Source organism: Aplidium turbinatum, chromosome 1, assembly GCF_918807975.1.
Source record: "Aplidium turbinatum chromosome 1, kaAplTurb1.1, whole genome shotgun sequence".
Lineage (NCBI taxonomy): Eukaryota > Metazoa > Chordata > Ascidiacea > Aplousobranchia > Polyclinidae > Aplidium > Aplidium turbinatum.
The window spans coordinates 31,004,814-31,022,451 of NC_137472.1; the positions used below are offsets into that span (position 1 = coordinate 31,004,814).

Genomic DNA, 17,638 nt, shown 5'->3' on the forward strand with positions numbered 1-17,638 from the left:
AATTATGCGAAAAACTCGCTTAAATCTTAATATTCAAATTCATTTCATAATAAAATATAGAATCATTGATCACTTGTAACGAATGAACATTTGGTGAAGCTTTTCCTATTTTCGCTCACATCGCATTTTGGGCTGCGCACAGCTTTCTATAAAGTGATAAAAAACCTTGAATTGATACAATGTAATATTTTATGTGAAAACTATGGGAATCTTATGGGAAAACTCGCCAAGTGGCAATGTGCTTGTGTCTAAATGAATTCCATCGTTATTGGTAGATGTTAGAAATTTAGTAGCACTAATCAAGCACTACCTGGAGATGCGGCCTGGTTTGTCACATTTTGCAGATTTTGATTACTGCTACTGTCTGACTGAAATCTTGTAAGATTTTTTTCACTTTTTGCTTACTCGTAATGATATAAAAGCTTTTGCTGCCTTAGGGAAGCAGCAGAAAAAGAGAAAAAGTAAAACAAGTCTAATCAGACTGTTGACGAGTGGGTACTGGGTACTTTGCTGTTTAATCCTGCTGCACTGTACCTCAACGGCCCGACCTTGAGTAACAACATCTAGCAAAAAGGTTACCTTCTGCATCATTCTACATCACAGCAGCAACAAGCAGAGACACAATCATACCTCACTCTCCACTGCTGTTGAGTGTTGATACAAGCCTTCTATCTAGTACGAGTACAGTGCGTTGTTGCTTAACGTTAAAAACCTGACGAGCGTCATGTTAAAATATCAAGCGCTCAACGAAGAGCCAGACCTTTGCGCAATACATACTGTACACAGCAAAGCTAGACTTACATTTATAGATTTTGAAGTAAACACACCGGTAGAACTTTCATCCGATGACTGAGTCGGTGTTTCACGAGCTAGTAGATGCTGCCGTGTCAGCCCTCCTATTCTATTGCTCAAAGCTCGTGGTTTCAGCTTAGCACCTGAAAGTATTTTACAGTCACATGGCACAACTGGTAAATATTGGTTTAATGCATTGATAGCAATTACAGCAGTCAGATGAAAAAGGAAAACGCCCTACTGTATTCAACCTACTTTCCGTTTTAGATTCTGTTTTCATATTTTAGCAATGTCTGTCTGTTTTACAAAACAATGTCAATATGAAAAGTCATACAACAAAAACAGGTTTTGTTATAACATATGCCTAACATGCCCCTTGTTTTAATGAAATTTATATTCAAACATTTTCTTTGCAAAAGTGATTTCAACATAGAGTAGACATGAAGCACAGTCTAATCAATTTGGGAAGAAAAGAGAAGATTGATTGTATAGCAAAGCAAACTACGGTAAATGTGACTGCAAATTTTCATCTAAGAAAAACGCTGACGTTCAACACTTTGTAACTTAGGCAATATAGTAAACTAATAAACAATACTTTTAAATCTTCTCCACACGAAGTTATACCTTTACGCATTTCATTATCACTGAGATAAGATAAAAAAAAAGTACGCATCACAAAACAACTTCCTACCTTTGCGTTGTTTTTTGCTTCTTCTTTCTGACAAGTTATTATGCAATTTTACCCAATTGACTTTGTACTGGTAAATCCCACATTGCTTCAAGTTTTGCGATAGCAACCTATCTACTAATTCGCAGCGGTGTCCACCAGTATATAATTCCTCTGTAAGCAGTGCCTGTCGCGCTGTAAGCAACGCATTACCATGAGCATTAATTACTATTTCACAACATATATATACAATCCAGTATCAACCTTCTGATGATTTCTCACATAATTGGTAACCTAACTGCCAACTCCATACTAAATTGTCAACTTAAAACCAGACAACCTTTACTTAAGTTAATTCGTTGGATGGCCAATTTTGATAATTATTATTGGCTTAATTATTATTAAGGGATTTCATGTTAAACATTGAATGAGTTTCTGTCTTAATTTTTTGCATGGTACAGAAGTCTCTCACCAGTGAAGACAAAAATCATGCACTGTTTACTGATCGCACTAGATACGCTTATATGACTCAATCCAAGGGTACTAAACCACATAGAGAACGTAATTAACTTCCGGTTAAGACAGCACGCAGCAATGAATCATTGCATGGTGGATCTTCTGGTCTCTACACACACGAAGTGTATTTACAGCAAGTCAGCAACTGTATAAGTCCCCAGGTACAAGCGACACAACGATAAAGGATTTCAGTCGTGCAAGGAAACTAAAACAAAAATATGTTGGTGACTGGTAAGTAACATAGAGTCATAGACGACCAACCCTAGGCCCTTCGCTTTTCGAGTGAAAAACTGCAAACATACCTACCATCAACAACAAAAAAAATTTGGCGCTATTTTTCGGAATTGATTTCTTTTCCTTGGTCAGCACTTCACGTAGTGAAAAAATTCAATGCAATTGAAAAGCACGGCCTTTGATTCCATTTAAAAAAACAAAAACCCAAAGACCTCCGTTTGACCACCCCTGCTATGAAGTGACGCTTGCTGTATTTTAAAAAAAAACGTGCAAACGGAAAACCATTGAGAGCAAATTATTGTGCCCCAACGGTGAGAAATATGTTGAAATGTTGCGTGGAACGAAACGTTGGAATGTGTACAAATCTACGGCAAAACAATGTTATTGTTGGAGTTGAAATATGGTTACAATTACAACACAAGCAGATGTGCACAGTAATACACCTAATGCGTTTCACCATTGCAAATCTTAAAATTTACATAAATGGTTCCTGAGCAATAAAAATTAAGTAAAAGAAGTTAACTACATAAAAACAGCATACAATTGCATGTCCTTTGCCCACTGAGGTTACATGGAAATAGAATAGAAATACATTCGACAGTTATTCTAGTTCATCATTCAAGTAAATACAAAAATATGAAACGTCACTTTAAACATTAAATGCAAGTAACAAAAATGAATACTACCAACTATTTTTTACAACTGTTTTCAATAAACAATCCCAAAGACAGACCGGAGAAAGTCGTGCTTTTGTGCTAAAATTAGTTTTCTGCTTATTGATTTTATCTTAGAACTAGACAAACTTATGCAAAGACTCATATTTACCTGAGTTAAAATCAGTAGGGTTAAATGAAGTTAAAATGACCAGTAAGGATGTACAAAGATGAGCAACTTCTAGAGGACAAGAAAACCCCTGTTAAAATAAAATAACAAAAGATTAATGTTTTCATAAAGAGTAATGCAAAAATATAACATTGCTACCCCATAGCTGATTATAACTACATTTGCAATGATTGGAGACAGCCTGATAACGGCTTCCATCACACAAACTCTGCTTGACAACCAGTCTTTTCAAGTATCTATAAAGCGCTGTCTGAAATGTCATTTCTGCTACCTGATAGCCTTACAGCGAAGTCCTTTCTAGCGCAGTATATGAAAGCGTGTGTTTTTACACACAAATATTGCAGAAAATCATGTTTTCCCATGCTATTTCATATACTGCATACAAAACCTTCGTAGCCTATTTCAAACCCACACAATACTGCTGTGCTACTTAGGGAAACGCTGCACAGACGTTGGCAGGTGCAGACAATCGAGTGACATAAGAACAATGAGTCAGGAGGAAACGACCACAATCATAAATTGAGATATTATTGCAAATCTGGAATATGTAACTTATCACGAGCTAGAGATTAAAAGACTTATAAAATTGTTATCTTGCAGATAGAAGACTTCATAATGTTGATTACATGGAACATCTTAGGCTAAAGCGCTTATAAGATCAATACAGATTTAGTTTGTATAAGGATAAGTAGATTAGTATGCCTTTTGCTGTAATTATATGTTGCTCAGATATATGTGTGCCCTGGTCTAGTGGTCTACCCAAACATAAAATCAGTCACCTACATGCAAGCTAACACACACGTCAACATTTTTCATTATTTTATGTTCAGCCTACACACAATTCATGTGATATATGGCTGCTCAGTGCTCAAATATATACCATCGTGTACCATTTAAGCTAGGCTCAAATGGCTTGGCCGGTTGTTCTGTATGAAGCTCTCTCAATGCACACACAAACTAACTGCAGGCAATCACAACTGACACATTTAAGCAACATGAATCTAACTACTCTCTTTCCTGTTTCCTGTTGCATTACAATGAAAGCTGCACTTAAACGCTCAGCAACACAACCTAACATTTCAGCAGTAACAGCATAATAAATAAAACAACTTTCCTGAAATGCATTCGATTTCTTCTTTATACATTCCACACAATTTCTGACACAGTTTTTCGTCATTGTTGCAACGCAAGCAAACGCATTTTCACTTTTCAGGTTACGCAGCAAAGCATGTCTTAAAAAGCTAGTATTTCTAACATTCAATAATATGTAATTGATGCCTGCTGGTTAAATGGCCAATTGGGCATAAATGCTAAGTGGGGCTAAATGGAATTGACCTTTATATTTCATGGAGAAGACTTAATATTATAATCACCGCGAAACGGAAGTATCTTTACAGTAGTATGACGTTAATTAAATAAAGGGAGAGTCGGTGATAATGTTAATGCTATCTACTAGTTAGTAATACAAACCTGTAATTGGCAGACAAAAAGGGAATGTGGCGATTTCAATACTAATCGTAACAGAGGGATTGCTACTTTTCTTACCTTTTTTATCAAGTCGTGCAATAGATTCAATATCTTGCACCCTTTTCCTTTCAGCAAATAATCTGCAAGCGAAGTGTCGCTTCCTTCCACATCAAAGCTTCAATAAAAGTGACGCACTTTTGTTAAATTTGGAAACGTGAAAAACTAGTGAAACGCTTAGGTCTCTGTTGCAGGCTTCGGTCGATGCAGTAATTAGGACGTAACTGTGACCGAGATAAACTCAGACAGCAATGTCCGTCATTTATAAATGACAGACAGCAATGTCCGTCATTTATAAATGACAGACATTGCTGTCTCGGAAAACGAACAATATCACACGAAAAGAGAAAAATCACAACGGCATGAGCGCTGATAGTCGCGAAAGATTAAACGGAACGTGGCAGCAACCAATTTGGCATTTTTAAATAATTCAATAAAACTGCTCTCGCTCGGATTCTGTTCGAAACCGCTTTCAAAGGATCTGGTTTCATTTTGATGCTAAATTTTCCATTGGTTTTATTCCGAAAGACAAGCGGTATCATTTTGTTGATCTCAAATTTGCCAATTCAGATTCACAAGCATTCGGTACAAAAATGTTTCAAAAGTTGTCAGCGCTATTTTTTTGGGTTGATTTCGTTTTTTAATTTTGTTTCGCTTTGACAGAAAAAAAGATGTTTCAAACAACTCCATTTTCGTCCATACCAGTCATAGACTCCTTTACATAAAAGAGTTTATGACTGGTATGACTTTTAACTAAAGAAGTCTGATACCAGTACAACAAAGGGTCAAAGTACTGGAATAAAGTTTAAAATAAATGCACTTACTTGCTGTTGTTGCAGCTTGATACTCCTTCGATCAGCTCAAGAGACAAAGTCTGAACGACATCCATTGCTAAAGTTTAAGATGCATGATCTGGAATCTTCTTTAGCAAACAAGAAGAATGAGTAATGACATGTTCAGGCCTTATTTGACTTAAAACAAACAATCAGCCGCTTTCCTGGCTGCAGAAAGAAAATAGATATAAAATGTGACTAATGTCAGTCATACAGATTAGGGGAATTAAAATGCTCTAAATCTAGCACTGTGATTGAAATTTCTTATTTAGATTTTTGCAAGAGCACACCACAAGCGTATTCTTTTGAAATTTTTTTTTTTCAATACAAAACTTTCGGCAACGTAAAATATTTCGTGTAAAATTTAGTGAAACTGCGAGGGCCTACAACTAAAACCGCCAATAAGAGAGTATAAACCTACTGGGAATTTGTTGAATGTCACAACAAGACTATGACACTTTTTCAACATAAAAATGAAACAGGCACTGTGCAATCAAATTACCTTTATTAGACGGTGATTAAAATTAAAACTGCCTTGTCAACTTTTCTTTATACCAAGTCATTTCATCTCAAATTTATTTGTATGATTTCAAATATTGATAAAACTCTGATCGTCGTCAATTGAGACATCATTGTATATTGCTTGCAAGATATAAGGTTTAGAAAAACGATGAAAAGAAAATACTTCCCTCAAAATTAAGGCTTGGGTTACACAAACACACTGCATGGTTCGACTGCATTCTGACAATAGTTTTTACTGCTAGCATGCTAAAATACTTACGCCAAAAAAATAAGATATTCAATTTATTGTGTTCTTCGCTGACTGCAAGCTAAGAAGGTAAGAAATTTAATAATCATATGCCTGATGAAGAGTCCCGTTCTGCTATGCACAAAAACGTGATAACTAACGTATTATCAACTATAATTACAACCTTAGCGACATGAGCATTTCACCTTTGACCACTTCTGTTCATACTTATTGCTTATCAAGAATGTCTAACATGCATAGATGTTGGCAAGCAACTGGGACGAGCCGAAAAACCAACATGAGAAAACAAGTATTTGTCAAAGCTTGCTCTATCTGCCCCAATAAACAGAAAGCAAATTTCAAAGAAAATATTTACTCTCGAACATGTTTGTCCAAATACAATTCAGTAAATGCAGATTTAATAATTCGACAAACAAATTAAACTTCAGCGATAAGGTTGATGCATACAGCATATCAGAATAATGCAGTTAACTTTCCTTTTGGTGAGTTGCTGACTGTAGTTTCATAACATATTTACATGTATGATGAAAAACGTTTGTCATTGCCACCTGGCAGCCAATACCTAACAACAATCCCACAACCACCTGACAATGTGACACAAAGACTCAAAATTTGTCAGGTAAATATTTTGTATTTTGTATGCTCCGTACATTTGTTAGAACTAAATTTTCTAGTTATGATCATCACGAGCATAAAATCAGGTTTACAATAATAAAAAAAAATTAGCCATATGGGCTCGGGTGGCCAGCAAGTTGTCATCCAATGATCGATAGCGTGTGATAGGCTAGCTAGTGCATCTGTGTATTGCAAGATATGAAAAGTGTCTCGAAGAAAGGTAAAAGTAGCGGCCGGGTAAAACAATGTTTCAAACTAAAGTAATGAACTACTGAAAAAAAAAAACGATTTTTATTATTTGACGTTTTGAATTGCTATGAAAAGCTACCGTGCTATGGGAAACTTCCTAACTTGTTTGTGTAAATGTCTTCGTAGCTCTTGCTATGGTAATCGTTTTTTCTCGATGGGCGTCACGGAAGTTGTTTCGAGGTCGAACTCGTCCACACTGTATTCACAAGTTAATTAAACGTTGCCTCGATAAATTGCTGACAATTCCAACGCCATTTGTGCAATTACAAAACCAACGCGAATAGATGCATTTTGAACGATCAAAGTCTGCACCAACACGACGAGAAACGAAAAACAAGATTTCAGGAAAGTCGATGAAAGATTAGTAGAGTATATACCTTAAAAAGTAAACAAAAAATCAAGTTAATATTAGGTATCTGAGGAATCATGAAATTCTGGCTTCGTTTTCAAAATCTACATCTCAAAAACAAAATACTGTAGCATAATGGAGTTTTACTTTTAATTCTTATTGTATGTCGCGCTACCAAAATATCAATTTAAAAATAGATATTTTTTTTGCAAAAATCTCGGTTAGATACGGACACGGTTGATGTAGATTGCAGAAAGAAAAGAATTGCACGAAACAATGCACGTCTTCCATCAAGCTTTCGATTGTGGTTGCTCGTTAGCATCACCTTGTGGTCAGTAATCCTAAAGTTGAAAATATAGCACAAACACAATTTAAGAAAAAGGCGTCTTTTGTGTTACACTGCACAAAGCATTTTGGTTTTGTGATGTAGGTACGTCATTTAACTACTTTAACAAGCCTACCATTCACCCTCTCGACTTGGCCTAATACATTGTTACATTGTTAACTTGTTAACATTGTTAACTCAAAACATATACAAATATTTTTGCAAAAGTAATATCTCAAGTAACAAGTTCACAAGGTTTGCCAGACGCGATGAAGCAACGCAAAATAACTTTCTATGCTGTTTCACTGAAGAAGAAAACCTCTTGTCATCATCACAAATCAAAGAATTTGTTAATTTGACACGTTTTCATGTTTTTTCACAAACGCACAAAACAAAGTAACAGTCATGGGTTTAACATTCTCTTACTTCAATGCACAAATTACATATGTGAAAACAAAACAAACGGTTTGGACTTGCTGAAGTCAAGGTCAGGAATCCAAAAATGTAACAAGACCTGTGAGCGAATAAACCGTAACCTGCACAACAAATGATAAACATTTCTGAAAGTCACTACCATGACCAGACAACGTTGACGTTACACCGGTCGGCGAAAGCACAGACCTCGTGATTATATAACAAGCAACACGCGTAAAGTCAACAAACATCACAAAGCAAATATGAAGAAACATAATAACTCTTCGTCAACATTCTTGCTGAGTAGTTCAAGCATAGGCAACAACGCTTGCCATTAAATCTATGTCAGCTCATTGTACTGCTGATTACCTGTGTTATGGCTAGCATTTTTAACACAAACGTCCCATTTTACGCAAAGAGCTGAAGCAGAAATTGTAATTGTGAGGGAAAGAATTGCCATGTATATTATCACTAGACCGTGACGACAACAATACAAAGCTGTGATCGGATTACAAGCCATCTTTGCTACAGCGTACAAGACAATGCAGCCTGGACAATGCAACAGCAATGCACAATGCACGATTGCACGTACCGGTACAAGACAATGCAGGAGCATTGCAATGTGGTTTGATGGTTAATAAAATATTTTTTTTATAAAACACTTTAAACTCGCATAGAAACACATAAGCTTATAAAGTATAACCGTCCATAAATGCAGAGTTTTATAGACTACAAAAGTAAAAGCAACAGCTTAGTACGACTAATTGAAAAGCGTGTCAGCACAATTCATCCTATTTGAAAATGCAATTTTTTTTTGGAGTTTGGTTATCAGCACACAGACACTTTGAATGCCATGACTGGCCAAAGATCACTTCCTGGGCGCAGCAACGTCCAGTGCTCTCGGATATGCTGCCGCCAGATGCAACCAGACAAACTCAAACAGTGTTTGACAAGTAAAAAGGTGAAATCCTAATTGGTCAGCAAAATTAGATGACCTAAAATTGGTTACAACACAAATCACATCAAACGGATTTTACAAATCTATGACAAAAACTTCTTTTTGTCAAAACTGATTCAATGCAAAATAGCCAAAAACATGGTAAAAACGGGATTAAAAACTTTGATGCTGAAAAATAAAATGCAAGCAACATTGCATCAGATCGCCGTTAATCAAACGCAATATTTCCAAATCGTTTATGTGCTGTAATTCTAACTCAACAAAACTGGCCCACAAGACGGCGCATCAACTATTCTCATGTGACAGTGCAACTGTGTGTTGTATGAAGCGAATGCGATGCACAATATCAAAGAAACGCAGAAATTCAATTAAAGTTCAGTCACGAGAGGCGGATGGATTAAAATGCTATGCTGCATGTGAAAGACTGAAGTAACATCAAGAAGGAGATTTGTGTTGAAGTCTTTTTACAATTATTATTTACATTTGAAAACACATTTTAGTCATGCAATGAGCCACCAAATGGGCATTATGTAATAAATCGTTTTATGTCATATGACGCCTAATTTTTGTTTTGCACATTTTGCACGGTATGTAGCCTACTGTAGTTTAAAGCCTAAATACATTTCCATGTGGAATTTGGAACAGCTGACTATTTAAATCTATTGTGGTATAGTTAAACTGCAACAAGAATCACACTTGGATTATCTCTGTCAAAGCAGAACGGTACAAAACCATAACAGAAAATCTGTAGGCTTACAGTGGCAAATAAACAATACTGTATAATATAATATACAATTTACTGTAGTGCTGCCTTTCTAGACTACCTATAACAATTACTTCAATCGAATTTGCAAAGTGCACGTTTTTCTTGAATTTGTGAAAAACAAAAATTCATTACGTTAAACTTTAGAGTAATAATCTCTTCAAAACAACTACATTTCAAAACGAAATTTCGTTTCAACAAAAAATTGTATGGCGCTGTCGTTTTACAATGTAAGCAATTTCACTTGCTATTCATTTAAAACGAAAAGTGTGACTCTATTGACACACAAAAATTGCCGTAAAATTTAAAGCGCCAAGCTAATACAGATGAAAGTTTAGACAGAAAAACCAACCTCTAGCGAAAAAATCGCTAAACAAACGCTACCTTTTTGAGTAGCGAATTTCATAACAAAAATTAATTGAAACAAAGCTGTAGAGCAACTTTACGTGAAAACATCAGATATATTTTGACAAACCTGAACAAAATGTGCGAAGCGTGTAATTTTTAATCAAAGAAACACCGTAGTCATCGTGAGAACGTCATTCGGAATTTTGAATTCAAATTATTCGACTTCATGTGAATCTTATGTTGCACAATTCTACCGCTTTAAAAACACGAAAACTTTGCATTTTAATTCTGCATGAGTAGGGCTTGCTATACGTTTTAAACGCTGTGACATCATCAAACGTACACCAAGGCTCGTTTAGAAGTAGATGTGTTAAAAGTACCTTTATGTATGCATAGCCTACTTAACAATCTTGTTATTGTAGCATCTTACGTTTTTCTTATTGTCTTAATGCCATCTTATTCAATTATTTTAATCTTTTCAAGCAATACTGTAGATAATTTTCAATAAATTCATTAGAAAAACGGTTAAAGTGGAAACAAAAGCAAAATTGCAAAAGTATGAGCGCTTGTTTACCTGGTGAAAGATTAGCTTTTCTTAGTTTTTGTGACCCGTTCTATTACGAATAAAAACGTTCTTTAAAGCTGATTAGAGAGTCTGCAATTGAGCCAGCTGACACAGGTTACAGACACAGTTGTTTGTGTATTAAAAATGAAAAGTAAAATTTTACAACTGTTCAAAACTTATTTAATATTTACATTTTTGCAGATTGTTTACAAAAAGCAATAGTTTTTTTTTAATTGTTTTAAGTCGTTGTTGTTGCAAAAAACATGTTTTGTTAAAACACAAAACGACTGCAATTAAATGAACTCTTTTGACCAGATTGCATGGGTAAAAACCATGAGTTTATTGACATGACGTCAAAAATGCTTACAAAATAAGCTTTTTATGTTTTGTTGTGTTCACTTTTAGGATTATTTTTACTTACAAAACATGTCAAAGTGACAGCTTGATCTCCACAATAAAAATGCATATGTGAACTGGTAATGTGTCACTCCGTACACATTAGTTGCAAAAATGATTTTGAAGTTTCTGTAGCCCACTGCATGCATACGGTAACCAGACAACAAAAGTTATAAAATTAAAGGAAGGTTTTTATTGAAATGTTCAACTTTAAAATAACAGAGTCAAGATACAATTTAAATAATGAAGAAAAAAAAACATTTGTATAAAGGCCCTTCTGATGATCCGTCAAAGGTAAAACAGGCTGTTAAGGATTCAGATAGTATAATAATAACTACATTTGATTTAATTCGCTCTGCTTTGCTTTTTTGCTTAGCATTGAGCACTTTTTGTAGTATTAATAGTTTTTATTGTTTTCAATTATATATCAAATATTTCAACCATTAAACTTTATTGCTTCACTCTGCTACAATATATACAAAAATAGAAGAATTAAACAATAAATACTAACAATCAGGGTTTTTTTTAAGGTTTGGTTTGGGTGACCGCTAAGTAGTTTTAAGAGACCGCAAGTGTTTCATTTAAATAACAAAAAATAGCCATAACTACATACAATCAATGCAACATAAAATAAATTATTTGACAAGGCACAGCTTAAATGATTGTGACAGCGACCAAACAGCCTGCCCAACACGGCCGCCAAACAAGTTTGCTGCACAATCAAACAAAGTGTGCTTGTTGGCTTCTGCTTGTTATGTTTCCACACGTAAAAACTGATCATCATGCGCCATAAATCAGAAATAAACATTGACGAGTATCGAAGGTGCACTTCTTTTGTGAATAACTCTTTGATTCAGCTGTTAGCAGTACCTCCACATTCTTTTTTCCGGACGTGAACTATTGATCGTAGGCTATATTTGTATTATCGACAAGACATAGCGAGAAACAACCATTACTTTTCTACTGCAGTTGCAAGTCCAAATTTTGGGAAACCGTTGGAGAAATTTGGGGGACCGTTTCGGTCTCCCAAAACACCTTAAAAAAACACTGCTAACAATACTACAAAACATGCTCAATGCCAAGCAAAAAACATGCAGCACAAATTACAGCAAATGCAGATACTAGTAACAAAAAACCTTTACAGGCTGTTTCATGCATTTGATGTAAGAATTAAACACATGTATAGTCCAATCAATTTTAAAACATTCTTTCTTGGCATGCAGAAGGCTGTCATTAACTGTCTTTGAAATCATTCCTTTTATCAACCTCTCTTGGTTCCCTCCAAATGTAAATAATCTTCCACTGGACCACTCTTCATGTATATAATTATTATTCCTAATAGCTATTTAGATTTTCATCCTTTTCAAAGACACTTTCAGTGGATCAACAAACACCGCTTCCTACTTCTTGAGTTTCTTTAACTTTCGATCTACTCCTTTATTGTTTGCAAAAAATAATACCCATTTCAGCCGGACGTTCCTCTCATGTCTCAACTGCAACCTTCTTGTGGTGGTGACATTTCTCTTTCTGCATGAAGACTTGATAGCTGTGGCAGCAATTCAAGATGTAAAAATGAAACTACCGGTAAATAGAAAAAATCACAAATAAAAGAATTATTAAATAATGATTTATCAACAAGTATGCAATCATTGCTCACAAAAGCAGTTGATCTCAGCTGAAAAAATCAATATCATACTTCTTGTATTGATTCTACTTTAAATCTCGGCTGTGGCTATATTTACACTATATAGTGTAATAATAGCCTCAATTGTGTTGCCAGATAAGGAATTCTTCCCAAATTTGAGAAAAGTTTAAAGCTGTTGAAAACAAAAACTTGTATTTTGGAAATTTTTTTTAGACCTGGGCAAAGATCAAAACCCTAATCTTATTCCTAACTCTAACCCTTACATTAACCCTTCCTAACTTTATACCTAACTCTGGCAACACCTGATTGTAACCATGGCATTAAGTGTGGAAAAATAGCCACTTCCTTAAATCTCGAGTCAATGTGAAAAAAATGGATTTGCTAATCAAAAAAAGTGTTCAGGTGGTTAAAATGCATACACAATTGAACTATGAAATTGATGTCATTCCAGTCTGAAAATAAAACCAGATTGTAAACTTCCAAGCCAAGTCTTGAAAAATGAACTGTAGCTGGAATGCTTTTATTTCAGATATTCTGCTTTATTGAACAAATAAGTGCTGACAAACAATGTATATATATCAGTGTTTCTCTAACTTGTTTAGTCCATCGCCCCTTTTTTGTTATTGAAATAAAATTTTGCTCCCTTAATTTTGTCAAGTAAAATAAACAGTTAAACATTAATAATAAGGTGAAACAGTACACAAATTTAGTTTTGGGAATTTAATCAAAGAAATTGATGGTAACATAATAATGTTCAATGGGATGGATGAGCTTGGCGACTTTTACAAAGTTTTGAAATGTTTGGCGACATCTTCGTATGACACAGTCGAAGACCACCCCGGTCCCCATTTATAAACTAGCAAGCAATTTTGTTACTTTGAAAGCATCAATATCACAGCCGAAAACCCCTTTTCAACCATATATCGTCTCTAATAAGCTGAACTATCGTAAGTCCAAATTTTTCAAAATTGCGTTTTTGATTGATTTGGTATCTTTATAGACTACAGTTTATTTTGTTAAAGCATCGTAACTGTATCTACTTTAGTTTTGATGATACAGAACGATGAAGTATCGTAAATGAATGTACAGCAAACACAGCGTGAACTTTAAAATTCAATTTTCTCAAAACTGCATTTATGGAGTTACGATAGTTCAGCTTATTAGAGACGATATGCAGTCTTCAAAATTAGCGTCGGCAATAGGCAACCGCTGAGGTGATTGCCGACGCAGATGCATGAATGATGCATTAACATCGGCAAGAAAAATGCCGAAGCCACACGAGCGCTTGTAGGCCTAAGGACCACAAGATTACAAAAAAAGCTAATTTTCTTAAACTACATCAAACTAGGATGTTGATTCAATCTTACTAATTTGTTGTATGTTTTATTTGGGTTACTTTCTACTTTGCCAGCCCTTAGACACACACCCAGCTGATAGAATTGAAGCTTTTGTAGAAGTATCACCCTATTTGCATTGATTTAACGCCAGTAGACGTCAAATTATTGTAAGCATACTCCTTAGTCCTTATTGCGCCTCGCTTTCTGTTATCTCGTCCAGCTGATACAGCATCTGATAATACCGATTCTGACTAGTTCTTTATCAAACAGACTTTGTGTTGCCCACAGTGTCCCAATTGTACCGAAATTATGTTAGCTTATTACACGTAAATTGATGCAATCTTCTCGCAAGGAGCTATTAATACCGGTATGTTACCAGTGCCTGGTTGAGCAATTAACGTTATTTTATGATAATTCAACGTCGCTTGATGTCGAATTAATGTAAAACAAACATAAATTTCTTAATAGGCATTCTTGTTACGCAATATACAGTAACCCGCCGGGAAATTTAAATTTATTTGTGCTGACTCGAACGTTAAATCAACCCAAAATTAATACTCCCCCCGCTTGTAAAACAAAACAAAGCCACTTTAAAAACATTATGCACACTGGCGCTGCAATAGGTAAGTCAACATACGGTACCTGCAGCAAACATTCCATTGAACAACCATTTTTTGCTGACCAACCGGTACCTAGATTGCCATGATTGAATATTCAAAAGAAGTGCTGGCTGGGCAACCTCAAGGGCTGTTAAGGGCAAGTTTTTCGTGTTTACTGGATAGCACTTTGGACAAATATGTGCTGGCATCAAAATAACTTTAAAATTAGTCTTTAGCACCAGAATATTAATTTGTACCCGACGGGTCAGTGCTCACCGAAAAGCTGAATAATTGCGCTTTCTGATTGCTGACTTGTTGGGAACATGCAATAAAATGTTGCCAGATTGTCACATAGGTTTTATTTTCATAGCAGAAATCTTGTTAAATGCCACAAAATTAGATCAGATCCCCAATCTTGTAAATCGTAGTTGTAAATTCGAACAAAACATTATTGTGTTATGAAAGATAACTTAGGCATGCCTTATTGTTTTAAAAGAAACATGTCCCAAAGACATGTGCTTTTAATTCAAATAAAAAATAATTTTTTTTTCTCATCACCGTTCTGTTCTTTTTCAATGAAAAATAGTTCATCACTTGTTACATCGCGGTTTTTTTTACTATAGAACTTTTGTATCAAGTTACATCAGGTTTCACCCGGGGTTTCACCAAATTGTGGCTTCAAAAACTGGTTGTTATTTACATAATCTGGCAACTTTGATAATGTGCGATAATAAGTGTTGCCAAAGAGAGAGAGAAACCTTTTTATTTTGTCTGCTGCGAAATAGTATACGGTACAAATATATTCAACAACAGACAGGAACCAGCGAAAGACTATATTAGTCATCGAGTCAGCTGCTTCCCGTGTTTTTAATGTGAAAAATGTAAAGCATCGGCATTACGTTGCAAACAAGATAAGCATAAGTTTCGCAAAAATGTAAACAAAAAAGTAGATTCCTGTGGTTTCATTGTAACATCAAAAAATATCACGCCCGACAAAAGTAAGTTAGTATGAGAAAAAAAAAACTATGCAAAAACAACAACTGCTAACTGCTAGCATAAAGGAAGAAGCAAAAACACTAAAAGTAGGTCTATCTTTATAAATTCATACAAAGAAAAGCCGTCAAACTGAATTTTCTCACAGACGTTTCAAAACGTAGACCTTGGGCAACCCAAGAAAAATATTTTGCCTTCCAAGACCGGTAAGCACTTAACATAGGACAGTTTTCCGTGCGAACTAGCTACCACCATTGCGTCGCGGCGCATTGGTTAAGAGAGGTAGGACAATTTTCCTTATAAACTCAATTGATTACAGTCATTAAGATCCTTCATGCACTCAATTCAGTTGCAGAAGAAACAGGAACATTAGCAGAGGGTGGGAATCGAACCCACGCAATCGACATGACTATTTCCTTGCCCTATTTTTTTTCTTTTTTCTTCGTAATGGTAATTTTTTTTTTCTTTTTTCTCCCTAACCTTAACCCATTAGGCCACGCTGCTTGTGGCGATACATTCACTTAATTTTTTTTGTATCAAAAATCTTTCGAGTAGATCGGTCAGAATATCACGTGCTGAGTTGCATGACTGAAATCAGCTGTTTCGCAAGGAAAACTGTCCTATGTCAAAGTGCCTACCTCCAAGACCGGTGTTTTGATGTTTCAAATATAGCCTACTTTGCTCTCCGTTCCATCAATTCATCCAAGCAGACTTTTGTGTTTCCTGTCTGTTTTAAGTAAATCATTGACTCTGGTTTGGTTTTGAATCTTTATCCTCCGACTGACAAAGCCTTGATTCCTGGTAGTTTCGCATACTTGTAGACTGTAAAGCAGTGTTTCTCAAACTTTTTTAGTCCATCGCCCCCTTTTCGTTATTGAAATAAAATGTCGCCCCCTAATTCTCTTAAGTAAAATAAACATTGATAATAGAGTGATAGAAAAATTTAGTTATGGGAATTTGATCAACGAAATTGACAGTAACATGATAATGTTCAATAGGATGGATGAGCTTGGCGACATCTTTGTAAGATAATGGAAGATCATCTCGTTTATGAACTAGCAAGCGATTTCTTTGCTTTGAAAGCATCAATGTCACAGCCAAAAACCCTTTTTCAACCATACGAAGTATGAAACGACAAAATCCACATTCTAGCTTCATTCCAGAGAAGCTCATATTTGCCAGCAACCTGGCACCAAAACAAATCGTTTCGATCCTTTCTGAATTTCACTCTTGACTCATCATCTGCTTGCGTATCAATGAACTGTTCTTGAAGTTCCACTTCTACAGTAGGCTACCGTAGGCTATGTCTGTAGGTTCGATAGAAAATGGTGGTACCACCCAATTTGGAACGTGGAGGTCCACGACATCTGGAAAGCGAAGTTTCATGTCTTTATGAAGCATGTTTAAATGTGAGCAGTATTTTTGCCGTTGTTCTTCTATAATAACATTCTCGCTCAAATGGGGAAACTGAGTTGAGACATTTTGACCTGCGCTTTTATCTTGTTGACGCATTTTATCACAATATTCTATGATTCGTGCAGTTCAGGACTGAGATAACGGGCAACCAAATGCTGACGGTGAATTACACAATGTACCGGTATCGCAATAAGTCCAGGAATTGCCCTTTTCATCAGTGCAATGAACCCTCGATGCTTTCCAACCATTGCCGGAGCACCATCAGTTGCGCATTGTAGAATATTCTTCAGTGGAATACCCTTCTTTTCGTAGAAGTTTTTCACTGCATTAAAGATGCTTGATGCCCGAATATCTGCAGGAAGACTGAGCGCAAAGATCATTTCTTCTTGTTTTCATATTATGAACAAAACGCACATATCCAAGCAGCAGCAGCGATACATTGTCGGTCGAGTTGGATTCATCTATTTGCAGTAAATGGTTTGCGCATT

General features: G+C 35.6%; 1 protein-coding gene across 1 annotated transcript in view; it reads right to left on the reverse strand.

Moving 5' to 3' along the window:
- The window catches only part of LOC145764736 (lysosomal-trafficking regulator-like), a 41,126-nt gene extending 35,661 nt beyond the window's left edge, over positions 1-5,465 (reverse strand). The window contains 6 exon segments of the mRNA XM_082576395.1: positions 120-132; positions 406-440; positions 1,473-1,654; positions 3,035-3,122; positions 4,598-4,694; positions 5,401-5,465. Of these exon segments, the coding sequence (XP_082432521.1) occupies positions 120-132; positions 406-440; positions 1,473-1,654; positions 3,035-3,122; positions 4,598-4,694; positions 5,401-5,465 (480 nt within the window).
- Between the last annotated feature and the right edge of the window lie 12,173 nt (positions 5,466-17,638).